Below are 26,251 nucleotides of genomic sequence, written 5' to 3'. Positions count from 1 at the left end.
GGAAGTAGATTCTTCCCCAGAGCCTTCAGATAGGAGACCAGCCTGGTGACATCTTGATTTCTTCCTTGTAAGGCCCTAAGTAGAAAACCCAGTTGAGCCCATCTGAACTTCTGACCCATAAAACTGTGAGATAATAAATGGGTGTTGTTTTAAACTACTATGGTTATTTGTTATGTAGCAATAGAAAACTAATACACATACTAACACTAATCAAAAGAAAGCTGGAATGGCCATATTAATGTTAGACGTTAAGTTTTAGAATGGAGAACATTACCAGGGATAAAAGTTCATTTCATGATCATAAATGGGCCAGGACAATTTGTTAAGAAAACATAATAATCCTAAATATATACCCAGCTAATGGCATAACTTGAAAATATATGAAGCAAAAACTGATAGAACTGCAAGGAGAAATAGAAAAATATCCACAATTATATAATGGATATTTCAATATTCTTCTCTCCATAAGTGATAGAAAATGTGTAGACAGAAAAGTAGTAATGAAACAAATCAACCTACCTGTCCTAATTGACATTTATAGAATATTCCACTGAATAACAGCAGAATGAAAATTCTTTTTAGGTGTACACATGAAGCATTTAGATAGACTATATTCTGGGCCATAAAACCTGTCTCAATAAAGTTAGAAGGGGGCTTCCCTGGTGGTGCAGTGGTTAGGAATCCGCCTGCCAATGCAGGGGACACGGGTTTGAGCCCTGGTCCAGGAAGATCCCACATGCCACGGAGCAACTAAGCCCATGCACCACAACTACTGAGCCTGTGGTCTAGAGCCTGTGAGCCACAACTACTGAAGCCTGTGTGCCACAACTACTGAAACCCACGCGCCTAGAGCCCATGCTCCACAACAGGAGAAGCCACCGCAATGAGAAGCCCGTGCACTGCAACGAAGAGTAGCCCCAGCTCACTGCAACTAGAGAAAGCCCACGTGCAGCAACGAAGACCCAACGCAGCCAAAAATAAATCAATAAATTTAAAATAAATAAATAAAGTTACAAGGAGTTAAATCATATGAAATATGTTTTCTTACTACAGTGGAATAAATAAGAAGTTAATAACAGACAGTTGGAACATCTTCAGATGTTTGGAGACTAACATACTTCTGCATAAGCCATGGGTCAAAAAGAACTCAAAGGGGAAATTAGCAAGTATTTTTACCTAAATGAAAGTGAAAACAAAACATATCAAAATTTGTGGAAGGTAGCTAAATAGTATGTGGGGGGGTAATTTATAGCCCTTAACATCTATAAAGAAAAGAAAGGTCTGAAATCTTTGACCTTGGTTTCTGACTCAAACTAAAAGTAAGAACAAATTAAACCTAAATCAAGCAGAAGAAAGGAACTACTAATAAGTTCTGAACAGAAATTAAAGAGAAAATAGAAAAATAGAGAAAATCAATGAAACCAAAAACTGGTTCTTTGTGAAGATAATAAAATTTATAAATACCTAGTTTGATCACCAGAAAAAGGGAAAAGATACAACTACCAATATCAGGAACAAGAGAGGTAACATCAATACAGAAATCTACAAACAGCAAAAGGAGAATAAAAGAATATTATGAACTTTATGCCATTAAATTCAACAAATGAGATGAAAAAGACAAATTTCTTGAGCGATGAAAACTACCAAAGCTCATTCCAAAAGAATGGATTCTCTGAATAGCCCTGAATAACAAAAGCTCTTTTAGAAAATTGGGAGAGAATACATCCCAATACATGCTATGAAACCGTCATCACCTTGATACCAAAATCTGGCAGAGACATTTCAAGAGAAAAAATTCTAGACCATTATCCCTCATGAGCATAGATAAATCAATTATTAACAAAATTTTAGTAAATCAAGTCCAACAATAAAGAGGATATATAGAGAAATAAACATTAAGTATAAATAGAGAAATAAATATTACAAAGATAATATATCATATAAAACAAAAGAGTAAAATACAAGGAAACTCCCTCAACCTCATAATGGACATCTGTGGAAAACCTACAGAAGACATACTCAACAGTGAAAGACTGAGTCCTCTCCCTCTAAAATCAGGAAAAAGCAAGGATGTCTACTCTCAGCTCTTCAAGCCAAGATTGTACTGGAGGGCCTAGGCAGTGTAATAAGGCAAGAAGAAGAGTTAAAAGGCATACAGCTTGTATCAGAAGAAGCAATAAATCTTCCTTTATTCACATACACCTATGTCTATGTAGAAAATTTAATGGAATCTATAAAAAGAAAACTTCTAGAACTAATAAATGAGATTAGCCTTTAGAATACAAGATCATTATTCAAAAACCAATTGTATTTTTGTACACTAAAAATGAACTAACATGAATTGAAATTTTAAAAGTACATTTTATAGTGGCACCAAAAATATAAAATACAGATAAATCTGATAACATGTGCAAGACATGTAAACTAAAAACTATAAGACATTGCTGAGATAAATAAAACCTAAATAAAGACAGAAATTATGTTAGTGGATCAGAAAACTCAATATTGTTAAATTCCCCCACTCAATCTACAGATTCAACACAATTCCAAATCACATTCCTAGTAGGTTTTTTTCTCTCATTTAAAAATGAGACAGAATTTACATACCATAGAATTCATCCTTTTAAATTCTGTGATTCACTGTTTTTTAGTATATTCACAAAGTTTTACAACCATCACCACCGTCTAATTCCACAAAATTTTCGTAACCCCAGAAAGAAACTTCGTATCCATGAGCAGACACTCTCCATCCCCACTCAAGACCCACCCATAGGCAATCACTAGTATACTTCTGTCTCTATGGATTCGCCTTTTAGGGACATTTCATCTAAATGGAATCATACAATATGTGGCCTTACCGTTTGACCTCTTTCCCTTAGCACAAAGTTTTAAAGTGTCTTCATGTAGCATGAATCAGTACTTCATTTCTTTTTATGGATGAGTAATTTTCCATTGTATGGAGATAAGCCACATTTAATTTATCCATTCATCAATTGATGGACATTTGGATTGTTTTCACTTTCTGGCTATTATGAATTATGTTGCTCTGAGCATTCACATACAAATATTTGTGTAGATTTATATTTTAATTTCTCATGGATCTATACCTAAGCATGGGATTACTAGGTCATATAGTAACTCTGTGTTTAACTATTTGAAGAATTGCTAGACTTTTCCAAAATAGTTGCACCATTTTACATTCCCACCAGCAAGAAGTAGGGTACCAGTTTCTCCACATCATGCCAACGCTTGTCATTGTTCGTTTATTGTAGCCATAATGCGTATGAAGTGGTATCTATTGTTATTTTGATTTGTATTTCCCTAGTGATTAATGATGTTAAGTATCTTGTCTGTGCTGCTTATATCTTTTTTGGAGAAATGTCTATTCAGATCCTGTGCCCATTTTTTAATTGGGTTATTTGTCTACTTATTATGTTCTAAGAGTTGTTTATGTATTCTGAATACTAGTCCCTTATCAGACATATGATTTCCAAAAATTGTCTCTTAACCTGTGGATTGTCTTTTACTTTCTTGATGGTGCCTCTAAAGTGCAAATTAATTTTGATGAAGTCCAATTTATCTGTTTTTTTCATTTGGTTGCTTGTGATTTGGGTGTCAGAAAGCATCACCTAATCCAAGATCAGAAAAAACTTATGTTTTTTTCTAAGAGTTTTATAGTTTTGGCTGTTATATTTATGTCTTTGATCAATTTTAAGTTAATATTTGTATATGGTGTGAGGTAAGAATCAGTTGAACAGATTAGAGAATCCAGAAGTAGATCCACACATATATATGGCCAATTGATTTTACAGAAAGTTGTAAGGAGAATTCAGTGGAGAGAAGATAGTCTTTTAAACAAATGCTGCTTGAGCATTATCTATTTGCCAGAAACAGGTGAACTTTGATCTATACCTGGCACCATATACAAAATAAACTCAAAACAGACCGTAGAGCTATATGTAAAAACCAAAACTATAAAAAAAATAGGAGAAAAATTTTGTGACACTGTGTTAGGCAAAGTTTTCTTAAATATGAATTTAAAAAGCACAGTTGATAAAAGAAAAAAATTGTTGGCTTGTATTTCATCATTAACAAACGCTTCAAATGACACTGTTCAGAGAATGAAACAATAAAGCACAATGTGGGAGAAAATATTTGCAAATCACCTAACTGATAAAATATTTATATGCAGAATAAGCAATTCCATAAAGCCCAGTGGAAAAAGTAGACAAAAGGTTTGAACAGATGCCTCACCAAAGAAGATAGTGTTTTCAAAAAGCACATGTGGGACTTCCCTGGTGGCGCAGTGGATAAGAATCTGCCTGCCAATGCAGGTGACACAGGTTCGATTCCTGGTTCAGGAAGATCCCACATGCCATGGAGCAACTAAACCCGTGTGCCACAACTACTGAGCTTGCACTCTAGAGCCCGCAAGCTGCAACTGCTGAGCCTGTGTGCCACAACTACTGAAGCCTGCACACCTAGAGCCCGTGCTCCACAACAAGAGAAGCCACCGCAATGAGAAGCCCACACACCACAATGAAGAGTAGCCCCGGCTCGCCACAACTAGAGAAAGCCCACGCACAGCCAAAAATAAATAAAAATTTAAAGGAAAAAAAGCACGTGTAAATATACTCAACATCAATTGTCATTAGAAAAATGAAGATTAAAACCACAATGAGGTCCTACTATACATGTGTTAAAATGATTAAAATTTAAAAGATGAGCCCATACCAAGTATTGACAAGGATGTGGAGCAAGTAGAACTTTCATACACTGTTTTTGGGAATGAAGTAGTCTTGTAATTTCTTAAAAAGCTAAACATACATTTACCATAGGAACCAACCATTCTACATATGAAAACTTGTACATGAGTGATCACATCACTGTTATTTGTAGTAGAGAAAATTAGAAACAATCCAAAATGCCCATCAACAGCTGAATGGATAAACAAATTATAGAATACCCATATAATGAAATCCTACTCAGCAATAAAAAGGAATGAACTATTGATACATAAAAACATGGACGGATTTCAAGATAATGATGCAGCATAAATGAAGCCAAACAAAGCAGTACATACTATTTTTTATATAGTATTGTAGAAAATGCAAATTAGTCTACACTTGCAAAGTACAGATAATTGGTTTTCAGGGGACAGGACAGTAGACCTGGATGGACAAGAAGAGATTACAAAAAAGCGCTACAGGGAAACCTTTGGTGTGGGGGGGGATACTGATAGATCTCTTCATCGTTTTGGTGATGATGGTTACACACTTGTAGTGATATGTCAGAACTTATCAAATTTTACACCTTAAATCTGCAACAGTTTGTTGTATATCAATTTTATATCAATAAGCACAGAAGTAACAAAAATTAGGGGTTCTGTGTTTAGGGGTGTTCTCCTCCTAAAAAAATGATCCAAAAATTGATCATTTTATTTTATCCACTAGATATAAATTACTATTTGGATTCTGTTACATAATAAAATCATTTACTCAAAATCTTGAATTATTGTGGAGAATAGCATAGAAATCTTAATTTTTAAACTTTTTTTCTTTTCCTAAATTTACTTCAAAGTAGTCTGTTATAGTGGAAAGAAAATGGATATTAGCATAAACAGATACATGTTTGAGTCCAGTCTCTACAGTTTTCTATATGTGAACTTGGGCAAGTTAATCAATATCTGAATCTATTTACTAAGTAAAATGTAGCTATCTACTTCATAATATTGTTCTGAAAATCAACTGAGATAAAAGGGTTTTCCATAATAATACCTTTCATAGTACCTGCAATTTTCTGAATGATTTGGGGCAAGTTACTCAATTTCCTTGAATATTTTTTTGATCTAAAATAGATATCTATCTCTGGCCTGTCCTATACTACATTTCTAGTTCAACTGGAATTTTGAAAATGGATCATAGAATTAGAACCATATCTGAACAACTACCTCTACTTTAGATCTGTGGAGGAATCTAGATCATGGGCCCTCTGGAGTAATGAGATGCCCTTTTGTAATTTCCGTCATGGTTCCCAGCCCATGTGCTTTGGCATTATTGTTAAAGGTTATTGATTTGCTTCTGAATTTTCTTCATCAGCTAATGCTAGAACGATCACTATTACCATGTGAGGAATCTCTGATACTTAAAATATTTGGGAAACAGTCTTCATTCAGATCCTTTGGCTAACAGTTACACTTTAGTATTTTTTTTAAGAGCCCAATAAAAGAAAAATTATTTTTTTTAACACTGTTGGTTGCCTGGTACACATTGAAACTTTGTAAAGCAACAGTTTATTTTCAAATATGTAGACTTAGATGTGAACCTCTTCAGAGCTTTCTTCAAAACTCATTATTTAAATACCTGAGTTAGTCTCCATGAATTTAAGTAATTTTTAATGTGTACAACCAAAGTATTTAGAGTTATGTAGTATTGTTTCTTTTTATGTATTGAGTTTATTTTTCCTTTTGTAGATGGTGATGCCCAGTCACTTAAGGAGCATCTTATTGATGAATTGGATTACATACTGTTGCCAACTGAGGGCTGGAATAAACTTGTCAGCTGGTACACATTGATGGAAGGTCAGGAACCAATAGCACGGAAGGTACATATTAAGAATAACTGAATAGAAATATTTTTCTTAGTTCACATTTTCTTGTTAATTTCAGTGACTAATGAAGCCTCCTCAATTATCTTGGAGAAAAAGACCATCAGAATGTTACTGTACACTAACACACATAGAGGGTTTACTATATGCTAGCCACTGTTATAAGCACATCATATACATTATTAACTAGTTTAATCCTCATAAAAAATTCTGAGGTAAGTATTATCCCCATTTTATAGATGAGGAAATGAGGACAGAGGTAGAGAGGTGCAGGGTCTTTCAGAAAGCCACATGAGTTTACGTACTTAAGTAGCCTGACTCTGACTTTTTTTTCTGATTAAAAAGAAAAAATTTTTTTAAATAATGAAGAAACTAAAAGTAGAAGAAATATTTTACAGCATACAATTTTCTTAAAACTTGAAAATGCAGATATTTTTCTTATCCCTATTTTAAGTTTTACACTTACAGTCTAGAAAAATTAAAAATGACCCACTTTTTAAATTTTTTGATTAACTAAAAATTCATTTATGAAAGTATCAGTATCACCATAGTAGAATAATACCAACTGCTTAAAGTAGATCTGTCAGCCTTACACAAGTATTTGATAGTGTATTTGGGTGGAGCAGAATTATTTATCTGATTTTTTATTTCTACATAAAAACGATTAAAAACCCGAATTATGTAACACAAGGGTATAAACCTCTGATAGTCCAAACCATATTTGGATTTATTTGCAACTGATCCTACAAAGTTAATATATTAACAGTTTATATTTGTGTATCTATGGTTTAGGTATAGAATTGAATTTCGTTTTCTAAATAGAATGTGAATGTGCCTTTGATTTAGTTTAGTGTAGTTTAATTCTGTTCCTTAACTTCACTCAGTCTTTCCTTATAGCCATTTCAAAGTTAAGATTCATGTCTTCTAAGAATGCTAGCCATAAATTATATATATTTATATATATATGTAATGGCCTATCATTTCTATCTATAATTGCTGGAGAATTGAGTGTTTTGACGATTTGAAGGATAAACTACTCAGCTGTAAAACTATGTAGAAGAAGACCTTCATTCCTGGGATAAAGGAAAATCTGTAATATGTCTGGAGTATCTTCAAATGTGTCAAACTGTATTAATTCAACCTGAATGACATACTTTTTTTTTTCTTAATAAGTGTAGCATATCATATAGTACAGTAAACAGGTCAACTGTGGACTCCATTTGCATTTCTTCTTGAAAGAGGGCTTACTGGCATTTCTTGAAATCTGTGTCTGATAAGCAAGTTAAAGAAGATAAAGAATCATGAAGAATTCATACAGGGAGAAAAAAAAAGTTTAAGAAGTCTGTTAGGAGACTATATATTTATTTTTAATAAGATAGTTAGAATTGACTCAACTTGTAAAATAATTTGCAAACTTTAGTGTGGTTTCTTCCCTCTTTGTTTCCTGGTGCGCGAGGAGAGGGGATTAAGAGCGCTGCTTAAAGGAGCTCCAGAGACGGGCGCAAGCCGCGGCTAACAGCGCGGACCCCAGAGACGGGCATGAGACGCTAAGGCTGCTGCTGCCGCCACCAAGAAGCCTATGTGTGAGCACAGGTCACTATCCCCACCTCCCTTCCGGGGAGCCTGTGCAGCCCGCCACTGCCACAACTTCCCTGGGAGAACACACAGCGCGCCTCAGGCTGATGCAACGTCACACTGTCCTCTGCCGCCACAGGCTCACCCCACACTCCATACCCCTCCCTCCCCCCAGCCTGAGTGAGCCGGAGCCCCCGAATCAGCGGCTCCTTTAACCCCGTCCTTTATGAGCGAAGATCAGACGCCCTCAGGTGACTTACACGCAGAGGCAGGGCCAAATCCAAAGCTGAGCCCTGGGAGCTGTGCGAGCAAAGAAGAGAAAGGGAAATCTCTCCCAGCAGCCTCAGGAGCAGAGGGTTAAATATCCACAATCAACTTGGTGTACGCTGCATCTGTGGAATACATGAACAGACAACGAATCATCCCAAATTGAGGAGGTGGATGTTGAGAGCAAGATTTATGATTTTTTTCCTCTTTTCCTCTTTTTGTGAGTGTGTATGTGTATGCTTCTGTGTGAGATTTTGTCTGTATAGCTTTGCTTTCACCATTTGTCCTAGGGTTCTATCCATCCGTGTTTTGTTTTTTTTACTTTTTAAAAACATTTTTTCTTAATAATTTTTTATTTTAATAACTTTATATTATTTTACCTTACTTTACTTTATTTTATTTTATCCTCTTTCTTTCTTTCTTACTTTCTACTTTTTCTCCCTTTTATTCTGACCCGTGTGGATGAAAGGCTCTTGGTGCTGCAGCCAGGAGTCAGTGCTGTGCCTCTGAGGTGGGAGAGCCAACTTCAGGACACTGGTCCACAAGAGACCTCCCAGCTCCACGTAATATCAAACGGCGAAAATTTCCCAGAGATCTCCATCTCAACACCAACACCCAGCTTCACTCAACGACCAGCAAGCTACAGTGCTGGATACCCTATAGCAAACAATTAGCAAGGCAGGAACACAACCCCACCCATTAGCAGAGAGGCTGCCTAAAATCATAATAAGGCCACAGACACCCCAAAACACACCACCAGATGTGGACCTGCCCACCAGAAAGACAAGATCCAGTCTTATCCACCAGAACACAGGCACTAGTCCCCTCCACCAGGAAGCCAACACAACCCACTGAACCAACTTTAGCCACTGGGGACAGACACCAAAAACAACGGGAACTACGAACCTGCAGCCTGCTAAAAGGAGACCCCAAACACAGTAAGAGAAGCAAAGTGAGAAGACAGGAAATCACACAGCAGATGAAGGAGCAAGATAAAAACACACCAGACCTAACAAAGAAATAGACAGTCTACCTGAAAAAGAATTCAGAATAATGATAATAAAGATGATCCAAAATCTTGGAAATACAATAGACAAAATGCAAGAAATGTTTAACAAGGACCTAGAAGAACTAAAGATGAAACAAGCAACGAAGAACAACACAGTAAATGAAATTAAAAATACTCTAGAAGGGATCAATAGCAGAATAACTGAGGCAGAAGAACGGATAAGTGACCTGGAAGATAAAATAGTGGAAATAACTACTGCAGAGCAGAATAAAGAAAAAAGAATGAAAAGAACTGAGGACAGTCTCAGAGACCTCTGGGACAACATCAAATGCACCAACAATCGAATTATAGGGGTTCCAGAAGAAGAGAAAAAGAAAGGGACTGAGAAAATATTTGAAGAGATTATAGTTGAAAACTTCCCTAATATGGGAAAGGAAATAGTTAATCAAGTCCAGGAAGCACAGAGAGTCCTATACAGGATAAACCCAAGGAGAAACACACCAAGACACATATTAATCAAACTGTCAAAAATTAAATACAAAGAAAACATATTAAAAACAGCAAGCGAAAAACAACAAATAACACACAAGGGAATCCCCATAAGGTTAACAGCTGATCTTTCAGCAGAAACTCCAAGCCAGAAGGGACTGGCAGGCCATATTTAAAGTGATGAAGGAGAAAAACATACAACCAAGATTACTCTACCCAGCAAGAATGTCATTCAGATTTGATGGAGAAATTAAAAACTACAGACAAGCAAAAGCTGAGAGAGTTCTGCACCACCAACCCAGCTTTAAAACAAATGCTAAAGGAACTTCTCTAGGCAAGAAACACAAGAGAAGGAAAAGACCTACAATAACAAACCAAAAACAGTTAAGAAAAATGGGAATAGGAACATACATATCGACAATTACCTTAAATGTAAATGGATTAAATGCTCCCACCAAAAGACACAGAGTGGCTGAATGGATACAAAAACAAGACCCATACATATGCTGTCTACAAGAGACCCACTTCAGACCTAGAGACACATACAGACTGAAAGTGAGGGGATGGAAAAAGATATTCCATGGAAATGGAAACCAAAAGAAAGCTGGAGTAGCAATTCTCATATCAGACAAAATAGACTTTAAAACAAAGACTATTAGAAGAGACAAAGAAGGACACTACATAATGATCCAGGGATCAATCCAAGAAGAAGATATAACAATTGTAAATATTTATGCACCCAACATAGGAGCACCTCAAACCATGAGGCAAATACTAACAGCCATAAAAGGGGAAATCAACAGTAACACATTCACAGTAGGGGACTTTAACACCGCACTTTCGCCAATGCACAGATCATCCAAAATGAAAATAAATAAGGAAATACAAGCTTTAAATGATACATTAAACAAGATGGACTTAATTGATATTTATAGGACATTACATCAAAAACAACAGAATACACATTTTCTCAAGTGCTCATGGAACATTCTCCAGGATAGATCATATCCTGGGTCACAAATCAAGCCTTGGTAAATTTAAGAAAATTGAAATTGTATCAAGTATCTTTTCCGACCACAATGCTATGAGACTAGAGATCAATTACAGGAAAAGATTTGTAAAAAATACAAACACGTGGAAGGTAAACAATACACCACTTAAAAACGAAGTAATCACTAAAGAAATCAAAGAGGAAATTAAAAAATACCTAGAAACAAATGACAATGCAGACATGATGACCCAAAACCTATGGGATGCAGCAAAGGCAGTTCTAAGAGGGAAGTTTATAGCAATACAATCCTACCTTAATAAACAGGAAACATCTCGAATAAACAACCTAATCTTGCACCTAAACCAATTACAGAAAGAAGAACAAAAAACCCCAAAGTTAGCAGAAGGAAAGAAATGATAAAGATCAGAAATGAAAGAAATGATAGCAAAGATCAATAAAACTAAAAGCTGGTTCTTATGAGAAGATAAACAAAATTGATAAACCATTAGCCAGACTCATCAAGAAAAAAAGGGAGAAGACTCAGATCAATAGAATAAGAAGTAAAACAGAAGTAACAACTGACACTGCAGAAATAAGAAAGACCATGAGAGATTACTACAAGCAACTCTATGCCAATAAAATGGGCAACCTGGAATAAATGGACAAATTCTTAGAAATGTACAACCTGCCAAGACAAAATCAGGAAGAAATAGATAATATGAAAAGACCAATCGCAAGCACTGAAATTGAAACTGTGGTTAAAAATCTTCCAACAAACAAAAGCCCAGGACCATATGGCTTCAAGGCGAATTCTATCAAACATTCACAGAAGAGCTAACACCTATCCTTCTCAAGCTCTTCCAAAATATAGCAGAGGAAGAAACACGCCCAAACTCATTCTACGAGGCCACCATCACCCTGATACCAAAACCAGACAAGGATGTCACAAAGAAAGAAAACTACAGGCCAATATCACTGATGAACATAGATGCAAAAATCCTCAACAAAATACTAGCAAACAGAATCCAACAGCACATTAAAAGGATCATACACCATGATCAAGTGGGGTTTATTCCAGGAATGCAAGGTTTCTTCAACATATGCAAATCAATCAATGTGATACACCATATTAACAAATTGAAGGAGAAAAACCATATGGTCATCTCAGTAGATGCAGAGAAAGCTTTTGACAAAATTCAACACCCATTTGTGATAAAAACCTGCAGAAAGTAGGCATAGAGGGAACTTTCCTCAACATAATAAAGGCCATATATGACAAACCCACAGCCAACATCATCCTCAATGGTGAAAAACTGAAAGCATTTCCACTAAGATCAGGAAGAAGACAAAGTTGCCCACTCTCACCACTCTTATTCAACATAGTTTTGGAAGTTTTGGCCACAGCAATCAGAGAAGAAAAGGAAATAAAAGGAATCCAAATCGGAAAAGAAGAAGTAAAGTTGTCACTGTTTACAGATGACATGATACTATACGTAGAGAATCCTAAAGATGCTACTAGAAAACTACTAGAACTAATCAATGAATTTGGTAAAGTAGCAGGATACAAAATAAATGCACAGAAATCTCTGGCATTCCTATACACTAATGATGAAAAATCTGAACGTGAAATCAAGAAAGCACTCCCATTTACCATTGCAACAAAAAGAATAAAATATCTAGGAATAAACCTACCTAAGGAGACAAAAGACCTGTATGCAGAAAAGTATAAGACACTGCTGAAAGAAATTAAAGGTGATACAAGTAGATGGAGAGATATACCATGTTCTTGGATTGGAAGAATCAACATTGTGAAAATGACTCTACTACCCAAAGCAATCTACAGATTCAATGCAATCCCTATCAAACTACCACTGGCATTTTTCACAGATCTAGAACAAAAAATTTCACAATTTGTATGGAAACACAAAAGACTCCTAATAGCCAAAGCAATCTTGAGAACGAAAAACGGAGCTGGAGGAATCAGGCTCCCTGACTTCAGACTATACTACAAAGCTACAGTAATCAAGACAGTATGGTACTGGCACAAAAACAGAAAGATAGATCAATGGAACAGGATAGAAAGCCCAGAGATAAACCCACACACACATGGTCACCTTATCTTCGATAAAGGAGGCAGGAATGTACAGTGGAGAAAGGACAGCGTCTTCAATAAGTGGTGCTGGGAAAACTGGACACCTACATGTAAAAGTATGAGATTAGATCACTCCCTACACCATACACAAAAATTAGCTCAAAATGGATTAAAGACCTAAATGTAAGGTCAGAAACTATCAAACTCTTAGAGGAAAGCATAGGCAGAACACTCAATGACATATATCACAGCAAGATCCTTTCTGACCCACCTCCTAGAGAAATGGAAATAAAAACAAATAATAATGGGACAAACAATGGGACAAACAAACAATAAATGGGACCTAATGAAACTTCAAAGCTTTTGCACAGCAAAGGAAACCATAAACAAGACCAAAAGGCAACCCTCAGAATGGGAGAAAATATTTGCAAATGCAGCAGGTGACCAAGGATTAATCTCCAAAATTTACAAGCAGCTCATCCAGCTCAATAACAAAAAAACAACCCAATCCAAAAATGGGCAGAAGACCTCAATAGACATTTCTCCAAAGTAGATATACAGACTGCCAACAAACACATGAAAGAATGCTCAACATCATTAATCATTAGAGAAATGCAAATCAAAACTACAGTGAGATATCATCTCACACCAGTCAGAATGGCCATCATCAAAAAATCTAGAAGCAATAAATGCTGGACAGGGTGTGGAGAAAAGGGAACACTCTTGCATTGCTGGTGGGAATGTGAATTGGTACAGCCACTATGGAGAACAGTATGGAGGTTCCTTAAAAAACTACAAATAGAACTACCACATGACCCAGCAATCCCACTACTGGGCATATACCCTGAGAAAACCATAATTCAGAAAGATTCATGTACCAAAATGTTCATTGCAGCTCTATTTACAATAGCCAGGAGATGGAAGCCACCTGAGTGTCCATCATTGGATGAATGGATAAAGAAGATGTGGCACATATATACAATGGAATATCACTCAGCCATAAAAAGAAACGAAATTGAGCTATTTGTAATGAGGTGGATGGACCTAGAGTCTGTCATACAGAGAGAAGTAAGTCAGAAAGAGAGAGACAAACACCATATGCTAACACATATATATGGAATCTAAAAAAAAAAATGTCAAGAAGAACCTAGGGGCAAGACAGGAATAAAGACACAGACCTACTAGAGAATGGACTTGAGGATATGGGGAGGGGGAAGGGTAAGCTGTGACAAAGTGAGAGAGTGGCATGGACATATATACACTACCAAACATAAAATAGATAGCTAGTGGGAAGCAGCCACATAGCACAGGGAGATCAGCTCGGTGCTTTGTGACCACCTAGAGGGGTGGGATTGGGAGGGTGGGAACGAGAGAGACGCAAGAGGTAAGAGATATAGTAACATATGTATATGTATAACTGATTCACTTTGTTATAAAGTAGAAACTAACACACCATTGTAAAGCAATTATACGCCAATAAAGATGTAAAAAGGAAAAAAACTTTAGTGTGTATAAAATTACCTAGAGTACTTATTAAAAAGTGTCTTCCTCCAAAATTAAATCAGTAAGTCTGGGAATTTCCATGTTTGATATATTTCTGATGCCTGTGAACTCAAAGAACAGACTCTTATGCCAGTGGAACTTACTTAAAAGAATAGACTGGTTTTTAGAGTCTGAAGCCCAGCTTTGTTTTTTTTTTGTTTTTTTGCAGTACATGGGCTTTCCTCTGTTGCAGTCTCACCCGTTGCGGAGCACAGGCTCCGGACACGCAGGCTCAGCGGCCATGGCTCACGGGCGCAGCCGCTCCTCGGCATGTTGGATCTCCCTGGACCGGGGCATGAACCCGTGTCCCCTGCATCGGCAGGCGAACTGTCAACCACTGCGCCACCAGGGAAGCCCCAGCTTTGAATTTTACTAATCTCTGATTGCATTGAGGAATCTGGAATTGGTAGTGCTCCTACTGTCATGTAGAAACAAAGTTAACCATCTCCCTGGACCTAAAATCATCACTAAACTGTCTCACCTAAAATGTCAGGCATTCAATTTAAAACAGAAACAAAACAGGTAAATGAGGAGGAAGTACAATGGGACCAAAATCCAAGAGAAACTATAGGTAATAGAAACAGACACGTGAGGAATCCAGTTAATGGAATTATCAGACAGAAACCTTAAAACCCTGTGCTTGTTATGTTCAAAAAAATAAAAGATAGTTGAAAAGAAGAATCAAATATAATTTTAAAACTGAATAATAATATGAAAATATTAAGGACATATTATTTGAGTGAAATACTAGGCTAAAAATAAGGAGAGAATGTGTAAACTAAATGACAACATCAATAGAAAATATATTGACCAAAGCTTAAAGACACTGAAGAATGGAAAATAAAGAAAAAAGCAGACGGGCACATGGAATACAGTGAATAAGATTAGCATACAAGTGGACTCCTCAAAAGAAAAGGAAAGACAAAATGGGGTAGAGGTAATACTGGAAGTAATAGCTGAGAATTTTCCAAAAATGGTGAAAGGTATCATGCTACACATTAAAGAAATGCTGTGAATCCCAAGCTGAAAAAAATGCAAACAAAACTATACACAGTAAAACTGTTGAGAAACAAAGATATTCCTGATAGTAGCCAGAAGAAAAGATATATTACCTTCAAAGTAAGGGTAAGACAAAGAAGTGATTTCTCAAGAGAAATGAATGCCAAGAAAATAATAGTGTATCTTCAAGATGCTGAAAGAAAATAACTGCTAACCTTGAATTCTATGACCAAGGAAAAGATCCTTCAGAATAATGGTGACAAAAGCTGTTTTCAGATAAACAAATTGATAGGATTTGTTACCAGCAGACTTGCACTAAAGGAAATACGAAACAGTCTTCAGAATGAAAAATTACTCCGTATGGAATCTTGGAGACACAGGAAAAATATGTTGACTGACAAAAGCACATACTGTGAATAGATGTTAAGGCGTGCTGTTTAAAATAGTAATAATTCCTTATGACGGTGAAAATATGTATAAAATTAAAGTGTATAAGAATATTAGAATATACGTTAAGATAGTTGCCCCCAAGACAACTCCCATTATCTCCACCTCCTCATGTCCACAGCCTTGGATAGTCCCCATCCACTTTGTACCAGCATCTTGGTATTGTACTGGTCTTTGTGCCCAGTGACATATAGCAGAAGTAATGGTAAAGTATATCACTTTCAAGATTAAGTTTTAGGTCAAAAGGATAAACTTACAGTTATAAAGTAAATAAGTTATGGGGATGTATTGTACAGCATGGTGACTATAGTTAAAATATTGTATATTTGAAAATTGCTAAGAGTTCTAGAAGATCTTAAAAGTTGTCATCACAGGAAAAAAAAGTGTAACTATGTAGGGTGATGGATGTTAACTAGACTTACTGTGGTGATCATTTCACCATATATACAAATATTGAATAGTTGTGTTATACACCTGAAACTAACGTAATGTTATATGTCAGTTGTACCTTATTAAAAAAGAAAAGATTAGATTATAAAAGACACCTTGGCTTACATCTTGGGTGCACACGCCCTCTTGCTCTCTCTCATTTCTCAGTCTGGGAAATTCAGCTGCACATTCAGGCAGACTATGGAGGGGCTCACATGTTAAGGAATTGAGCTCTCTGGCCAATAGAGAGGAATGGAGGCCTGCTAACAACGATGTGAGAGAGCTTGGAAGTGAATCCTACAGTCTCATTTGAGCTTCCAGATAATTGAAGTCCCAGTCCACAGCTTGACAACAACCTCGTGAGAGACCCCACGCCGGAACAGTCCAGCTAAGCTGCTCCAGATTCTTGACCCTCAGAAACTATGTGAGATAATGTTTGCTTTGTTAAGCTGATCAACTTGGGGTAATTTATTATGCAGTAGTAGGTAGCTAATACTGATTTTGGTTCCTGGAAGTTGCATGCAACCGTAACAAAAACTTGAGATGTGGTGGTGACTTTGGAGCTGGGCAGTGGATAGAAGCTGTAAGAATTTTAAGAGTATTAATGAAAGCCTAACGTGCCTTGAATAAATTGGTAGTAGAATTTTAGACTTTGAGGAGGCTGCCAGTGAGATCTTAAAAGAAAGTGAGGAAAATCTTATTGGAACCCAGTGATTTTTGTTATAAGGTGGTAGAAAGTTTAACAACGTGTCAATCTGCAGTAAACTGAAAGATAAAAAATATATTTATGAACTAAACAATCTGCCAAAATGTTGAAAGTACTGCTGGGTTTCTTCTTGTGCTGCCTTTAGTCAGATACGAGAAAAGAGAAGCTAAAGAAAGGACTGTTAAATAAAAAAGAGCCAAGACTTGCTAGTCTTGAAAATTAGCCTCTCCAGATGACAAACAACACTAAAACTAAGAAATATTTCCAAGCAAAGATCAAACTCGAGGCACTCTCAAGAAAGCAGTTCTAAAGTTGAAGCCAAGGTTGTGACTGTAAAATTTCTTTGTTAAGACCTCAGAAAAGTTGAAGGTGGTGCCTCACAATACTCTTCAGAAAAAAAGGGCCCTTTAAAGGATTTCAGGGTGTACTTTATACCATCTCTCAATATGTGGCTTCTAGGAACAGTAGGGCTTCTAAGAAGCTTTAGGGCAATGTCCCTGAGCCTTCTCAGTATAAACCCAAGGTAGAAAGGACTTAGCTAGAGGACATTTGTGGTTGTGACTTTTGCCTACTAGGTTGAACTCCAGTGGGATCCACTGGAGACGCACAGTGTTTTCAAGACCCACTGCCATCTTGGACTGCAGAGACAGTATAAAATTAAAGAGGCCTTTGCCCTTGCAGACTGCTACAAGCAGGAATCAGACTAAGAATTTACTCAACTGCAAACATGTGCTAACTTACATGAAAAAAAGGATGACTCAGAAAACAGAAGCAAATGTTATGAAGAGTCATTTTCATGTCAAGGCAAAAGTGAGCCCTAACCAAGGAACTTTCAGTATTTATCTTTTATTTCACAGGCCTGTAGATCAAGAGGAACTATACCCGAGATGCTTAAGGAACTATGCCCAAGGATCCTCATCTGTACCTTAGTCAGATATAAATGACAAGTTTCTGAACTTTAAATTGATGCTGTAATAGGATGAGACTAGTGGGGGCCTTTGTGGGGGGTGGAGTGTATTTTGCATGTTGGTGGGAGGGTCTGTGACTTATTGGGTACCAGAGGTTTTACTGTGGTAGACAACCTCACAGATGCTCCCAAGTTATCACCACCTCCTGTTATTCACACTCTTATGTAATCTACATCATACCAGAGTCGGTCTCTGTGACCAGTAAAATATGGCAGAAGTGATAGTATGTTGTTTCTGAGTTTGTGAAAGATACTGGAGTGCTCTCTGGCTCTCTCTTGGATCAGTCACTCTGAGTGAAGCCATATGCCATGCAGGCAGCCTATGGAAAGACTCACATGATGAGGAACTAAAAGTCTCTGCCAACAGCTGGAGAGGAACGGAGGCCTGCCAACAACACACGAATGAACTTGGAAGCAGATTTGAACAACATGATTAACCACCATGACCTAATTGACATGCGTTGCACTTAGTCAATGCAGAATACAAAAATTTTGTAACTGGAAGTTTTACCAAAATTAACCACATGCTGGGCCATCAAGCAAATTCCAATATATTTCTAATGATAGAAATTATTCAGTGTATTTTCTGTCCTCAGGGGAATTTACAAGTCTGTAACAGAAAGACAACTAGATGGTCTCTCAGCTACCTAGAAATGGAACAATATACTTCTAAGTAATCCTTAGGTCAAAGAAGATATAAAAAGTAAAGTTAGACATATTTTGAACTGAGTAATAATGATGCATCATAAAAGAATGACTAAAGTCATTCTTAGAAGGAACTTTATAGCTTAAATGTAAATACTGGAAAAAGAAGAAAGACTGTTCTCAAGAAGAGAAGAAAAGGAAATTAAGCCTAATCAAGAAATAATAGGGCTTCCCTGGTGGCGCAGTGGTTGAGAGTCGGCCTGCCGATGCAGGGGACACAGGTTCATGCCCTGGTCCGGGAGGATCCCGCATGCCGTGGAGCGGCTGGGCCCGTGAGCCATGACCGCTGAGCCTGCACGTCCGGAGCCTGTGCTCTGCAACAGGAGAGGCCACAACAGTGAGAGGCCCGCATACCACACACACACACAAAAAGAAAGAATAATATGAAGTAGACATTAATAAAATAGAAAAAAATTTTTTACATTAAATGAACAAAGTTGGCTCATCATAAAGAATGTTCGAATTAGATCAGTAAAATAAAGATGAGTCCTGGCAAGATTGATCAGGAATAAAAGGAAAGTAGGCCCAAATCACCTATATTAGGAATGAAAAAGGGGACATCATAGCAGAGTCTAAAGACTTTTTTAAAAGATTAATTTTGAATAATTTTATGTAATTTAAAAATTTAGGTGAAGTGGACAGATTTCTAGAAAAATACAAGTGTTGAAATAAATAGAAAATCTCAATTGCCCTGTCTGAATAAAGAAATTAAATCATTAAATAAAAATCTTTTCACAAAGAAAACTGTAGCTCCAGAAGGCATCACCAGTAAATATTCAACCAAATATTTAGTAACACAATACCAAATAATTTATACAATATTAGCAAGCCAAACCCAGCAGTATGCAAAAAAGGAGTTAAAAAATGGCCAGGCTGGATTTTTTCAAATGCAATTTTGGTTTTACTTTGAAAATCACTTATTATAATTTTTGTATTATCTGAGTAAAGTAGAAAAACCATCTCAGTAGATGCAGAAAAAGCATTTGATAAAACTCAATATCTATGTATGACTTTTTTAAGAAAAGCTAGAAATAGAAACCTATTTCAGACATACTTATTGGTAAAATACTCAAAGCTCTTCCTCTCCAATCAGGGACAAGACAAGGATAACTATATTAGAGGTCTTAGCCAGTGTGGTAATGCAGGGAAAATAACTCAAAGAATAAGGATTGAAAATAAAGAAATTGTAATGTTCTAGAAGACATGATTTTATATGTTGAAAATTCCAAAAGTTGTACTAACAAACCATTAAAATCAATAATTAAGTTTCACAAGGTGGTTAGATATAAGGTAAATATAGAAAAACCAGTTATTTATCAGCAACAAATAAAGTTGAATTTTAAAATAATGTTTACAACAGATCAAAGTACATAGAAATAAACCTTACATAATTACTTCTCTACAATGAAAATTATGAAACATTACTGAGCAAAATTAAGACCTAATGAGTTGATGGTTAGGGGGTCACCAAACTTTTTCTGTAAAAAGCCAGATAGCAAATATTTTCAGCTTTGTGGGCCAAAATGGTCACTGTGGAACTACTCATCTCTGCTGTTTTGGGTGCAAAAACAGCCATAGGTGACACATAAATGAATGGGAATAACTGTGTTCCAGTAAAATGTTATTTACAAAAATAGATGATGAGCGAGATTTAGCCTGTGGATCATAGTTAGCCCACTCCTGATCTAGGTGCTGGTTAATTAATGTCTACCAACATCATAAAAAGAGGGGCAACTAGACATTATTTGCATCTTGTTTAGAATATATCTCACAATCCCTATGAACTAGTCTTACTAAAAATTGCAAGAATAAAAAGATTGATGGTGAACTTTTCAGTTAAAAGACACTTGAGACTTATCAGTCATTTGCAGTGTATGGGTTTTATTTGGATCTATATTAAAAATGATTTTAATTAATTTAATTTTAATGTAATGAATATTCGATATTAAGGGATTAGTTTTAATATTTTAGGTGTGATAATGTTTTTATGGTTATGTTTGAGTCCTTGTTTCTGAAGAAATATATCTTGAAATATTTGTATAAAACATCACAAGTAGGATTTGTTTGTTATACGTTAACACCTGTGATTTCATAGTTGTGTTATATTTTCTCTACTAGTCTCTCTGTCTTTACCACTGGGTGTTCTCACCCCGATTCCAGGGACTGGGTCTAATTCACCTGTGTATTTCTAGCGCTAAGCATAGATGCTCAGTAAGTGCTGCCAAAGTGAATGTAGCTAACTCCTCAGAAATAGTAAATGTGTCTTTTAGGCCCAGTGTTATCAAATTGTTTTAAAGTACTAGATTTCTTTAGAAATTACTTTCTGTTTCCAAGGGGGGAGCAGTCATATGCCAATAAAAAGAGTAGACTACGTTAGCTTTATCAGGTATATTTCATAGCTTTAGTCAAAATGCTGTCTAATATTCACAGCAAAATGAACAAATGGAAATTATATTTATTTTAATTTAGCATAAACGTATTTCCCTAACTAACTTAGTAAAAAAACTTGACCTTCATTGTGGCCATGAATTAATAGAATCCAAGCACAGATTTCAACAACATTATATTCACTTAGGAAAAAAACACTTTAGCTGTCACCTCTAATTCTGAAACATAACTGTTATTTCTGAATATTCAGCTTCCTGTCTTATTTCAAATGTATATCTTAATAGTTATAATAACTAGGTAAAACTTTGTATCCTGTTTTTTCTAAGCCTATTTCTTCCTGTTACAGTCTTAATAGCCATCATTTTAAATGATTATTTTCAACACAAACATTTTTAATGAAGGTAGGATACTTTATATAAACAAATATAAAGGAGTTGCTATATATGAACAAGTAATATACATATGATTATGACACATACATAAATATGCTAATTATTTTTCTCTGCTGTGATGCTGTTGTATTCAAGCTTTAATCATTCATACAGTCTGGTTCTTTCAAATAAAAGTTGTTTGAGAACAAACTCATATCTTCCTTAAAAGAACTGCTTTTTAATACACTACTTTTGGAAACAGTAAAATATCTTATAAATACAGTAGTAGTATTCTGAGTAATGTTAATGAGGGTTTTAGCAATGTAAGATACTGTTGGAGAAAAGAGGAAAAATGAGAAATATTCTGAATCCCAATAAAGAATGGGTTTTGAAATAATCTTGATTTTTTTAAAATTTTATTGGAGTATAGTTGATTTACAGTGTTGTGTTAGTTTCGGGTGTACATTAAAGTGATTCAGTTACACCTATACATATATCCATTCTTTTTTAGATTCTTTTATCGTATAGGTTATCACAGAATATTGAGTAGAGTGCCCTTGTTTTAGGTCCTTGTTAGTTATCTGTCTTACATACAATAGTGAAATAGTGAACTGATGTTTTGTTTTCATTGTTGACAGTGAGTTTCTGACAGTTAAATCACCAGATTCTTTCCAGGAAAATATCTATTAGTTTTATGAAGATTCTCATTTTTTAAAAAACTATGCTTACTTAGAAAATATATACCTCAATATAAATCATAATGAGGGATTTTCTTATTTTTTGTTATTTTATCCTGTTTCTTTATCCCATTACCTGCTGTATTGTTAGTCATTCCCCCCCCCACCCGCCCCCCCCCCAGCCAATAAAATGAGACCTGTAGGTACCTCAGTTTTGGCAACCTACCGATGATTAGTAACTAACTTGATATATTATTTTAGGATTCTTACTCACATATTGACTCCCAGAGCAGAAATTTCTGATTAATAAGAATATTTGATTCCTAGCTTTACAGCTTCAAGTAATCTTAGAAATGATGTAATATCCTTTGCTTCCTTTGTAACTTCAAATAAGCATAAAGCAAAATCCTTCAAATAAAGTATAAAACAAATTTAATTAGTTCAGGGTTAAACAGTTGTATATTAGTTTGTAAAATGGGTTAAGTTAACATGGGAAGTGCATGCTGTTGGTTGTTTTAGAAATGTGAATGTAACAAGTATAATTAGGAGAATATATGTGACAAAGTATCATAAAAATTAGCATTGGATTGGATATTTTAAATACTAGACAAACTACATTTGAACTTTTTGAGCTAAAACAATTCCCTGCAAGTGAAAGACAAATTTATGAGTCCCTTATTGAATTGATGCAAAGCGTGTGAGTACAACAGTCATTTGGAGCCTCCCTTTTGCCATATTTGTCTAATGTATCACATATCAGGCCGATTACTATTTTCAGAAACAGTGTTCATGGCTGAAATCCTACAGTTAACCTTTAGAAGATCAAAAGGAAATATACTTATTAATAAGGTGAACCTAATGTATACATATTTTCTCTTTTTCTGCCTTATTGCTTGCATGTTTAGCAGCTTTTTTTTTTTTTCATTTGTTGTGCAGAATTACTGAGTATGTATTTAAAGGTCAAACAAAGTCATCTTAGGATGGAAAACTAACGTATCAGTTACAGGGCATAGCTGGATATTTTGGCAACAGTAATTTGTAGTTATTATTTTAAAAGATTTATTTTAACGTATAGAATGATATTATAGCTGTTGCTAACTGAAATTGTATAAAACTTACAATTTTTAAAGGTTTTCTGCTTGAGATCAAGTACTAAAAGCTGAAAGTATGTCTGTATCTTTAATCAGAGCTGTATTTACACTTTGCATTCACTTTCTCATCATAAATACTAAATGTATTCATTATTTATAGTATACCAAAGTATCTTCATAGAGTAGTAGAATGCCTTTCTAAACTGTCCTTTAATGTTTGTGTCATGATTATTCACATTCTGTTAAATATTAAAATTTCCAAAAATGTTCCTTTCTTTTTCAGCTATCCAATATCTATTATTTTTTACTGATGGGTTTTAATAGTTACTAGTTTCTCACTGGAGATCTGTAGGTTTTTTCTAAAGCCGCTTTAGAGAAATGTATTGTTATTCAAAACAGTGAAATATATCAAGCTATAGCTGAACCAATTTGTTTTGTTTTTTAGGTGGTTGAACAGGGTATGTTTGTAAAGCACTGCAAAGTAGAAGTATATCTCACAGAATTGAAGCTCTGTGAAAATGGAAACATGAACAATGTTGTAACTCGAAGATTTAGCAAAGCTGACACAATAGGTAATGCAAGATCCTGTTTCTTTGTTAAACCATTGCTATTAGAAATTTATTTAAAATTCTATTAGTTATATGCTACGAAGATGATAACCATTTTAAGTGTTTATCCTTAGACATTACAGGTTTCCAAGCATCATTCAATATGTCTTAGCTTAGAGTTGAATTATTTATCATTTCTAGGTCTACTTTACATTATTAAATGAGTTTAATATTTGTGCCATTTTACTTTTAAAAAAAAAATCAAATAATTGTTTTAATTTAGCATTTGAAAATACATATCATGTTTGTAACATGACTATAAATTGAAGTAGAACTTTAAATAAAAACTTGCTTAGGTAAAACTTTGTCGGGTAATGTAATATATATATCAATAATAATAATGATAATTTACCATTCTTAGCATGAAAAATGACCATTTATTTTCTTTTTTTCTCACAGTTTATTCTTTGGACTCTATAAATACAAAATTAAGTAGCTACTTACAGCAGCGGGCTTAGCATTAATATGACTCACTGATTTTTTTTTTAATAATGAGTAGGTTACAGAATTATATATCAAATATAAGTGTGCCTAACTCCTTCTATGTATTTATATATCTTTATATATTTATCTATCTACACATATAAATGTATATTTAAATACATGTAAATTTATAATTCTGTTTAAAAGCCACATGTTAATTTAAGATCAAGAATGTATTGAATAACAAAATAAAACTCATAGATTCAGAGAACAGATTGGCGGCTGCCAGATGGGAGGGGCTTGGAGGTTGGGTGAAATAGGGTGAAGGGGATTAAGAGGTATAAACTTCCAGTAAGTCATGAGGATATAATGTACAGCATGGTGACTATGGTCAATAATATTGAATTGCAAATTTGAAAGTTGCTAAGAAAGTAAATCTTAAAAGTTCTCATCACAAGGAAAAAGTTTTTCTAACTTTGTATGGTGACAGATGGTCACTTATTGTGGTGATCACTTAGTGATGTATACAAATGTTGAACCATTCTGTCATACACCTAAAACTAATACAATGTTGTATGTCAATTGTACTTCAATTTAAAAAAAGAATATATTGAATAAAATGTTTTTTAAATAAATGATTATGTATTTAATAACAGAATTGCAGTACTTTTTGATAAGACACAACTCAAAATAAAAATTATAAAAGGTTGTTATTTTCAAATAAAGTTTTTGGAACAGAAGAGTAATGGCAATAACATTGATCTTGTTGGAAAGTGCAAATGGACACTGGAGAAGGACATAACACTTAATGTAGAACTTAGAAAGAAAAATTAGAAAATTTATGAATTATAGCACCATATAGCTTTTCTTGTTGGAACCAGTCATTAAGTACACTTTATTAAAAGTAAATAAAAATATTTCTGAATTTCTTAAGTACATTTGACTTTCACCACATAGCCATTTCACTGCAGGAAAATGCTTTTAACTCATAATTTTCATGAAATAGTACCATTCTTCAATTTCTAATGCTTGGTTAATCCTAATGTTTTTGCCAGACATTATGTATGGATTTTTTATTTTCCCTCTCTTTATTTACCTAGAGCATTTGTAAGTTGAGATGCAATTTCAATAAACTCACACAGTCATCTTTCTAAAATGAATGCTTAAAATGTTAGGAACTCCATATAAATGTCATTTCATTACATTATTATGGATAAAGTATTATTATGGATAAAGTACTTAACGTTTTCAGTTCTAGATTTTTGGAACATATTCAGGAAAGTAAAACATTTCTATATCCTAAGAACTGAAAGTTTTAAATGTATAAAATTACATTAATCATGATATTAAAATGTACACAATAAGAATCTTTAAGAATCTGTAAGTCTGTCCAACAAAGATGACCTATTAAAATTAATTCAGAGACTAACTTCTGAAATGTTCAGCCAATTGGAATATAAATAAGCTACCTCTTAAATGCTTGATGTAGGTAATGTTTTCTAGTTATTTTAAAGTTTGGTATTTTCTGGTTAAAGTTTGGTATTAAACTTTTGGTATTAAAGTTTCTTTGTTTCTTACCTCATTTCTATAGGAAAATTTTATATATATATATATATAAAAGTTATATGAGACAATAAGAAACTTATTTTAGAACATTAGTTCACTGAAAAATATTTTAAAACTCGTTATATGAAGATCTAAGGTTTAATTTCTGAACTCAAAACAAGCATTTTGGAGTTTTTACGTTAAGTACTAGGTAAGAATTATCAAGGAGATGATTTGTAAAGAATCTCTGCTTCAAAAAGTTTATGATTTATATAGATGTTAATTAGCATAGCTTAAATTTACTAATACTTTAAAATGCTACAT

General features: G+C 34.8%; 1 protein-coding gene across 5 annotated transcripts in view; it reads left to right on the top strand.

The window, feature by feature from the left end:
- USP15 (ubiquitin specific peptidase 15) overlaps window positions 1–26,251 on the top strand; it is a 127,596-nt gene that overhangs the window by 22,505 nt on the left and 78,840 nt on the right. For 4 of the 5 annotated variants that reach the window (XM_030866423.2, XM_030866422.2, XM_030866426.2 and 1 more), the window contains exons 3-4: window positions 6,473–6,603; window positions 23,797–23,923. In XM_030866423.2, the coding sequence (XP_030722283.1) occupies window positions 6,473–6,603; window positions 23,797–23,923 (258 nt within the window). Of the gene's footprint in view, window positions 1–6,472; window positions 6,604–8,084; window positions 8,200–23,796; window positions 23,924–26,251 lie in introns of those variants that run through there. The other variant, XM_060305779.2, reaches the window with a different exon arrangement.

Source organism: Globicephala melas, chromosome 10 (genome assembly GCF_963455315.2).
Source record: "Globicephala melas chromosome 10, mGloMel1.2, whole genome shotgun sequence".
Taxonomy (NCBI): domain Eukaryota; kingdom Metazoa; phylum Chordata; class Mammalia; order Artiodactyla; family Delphinidae; genus Globicephala; species Globicephala melas.
This window is presented reverse-complemented; position numbering and strand designations above follow the sequence as displayed.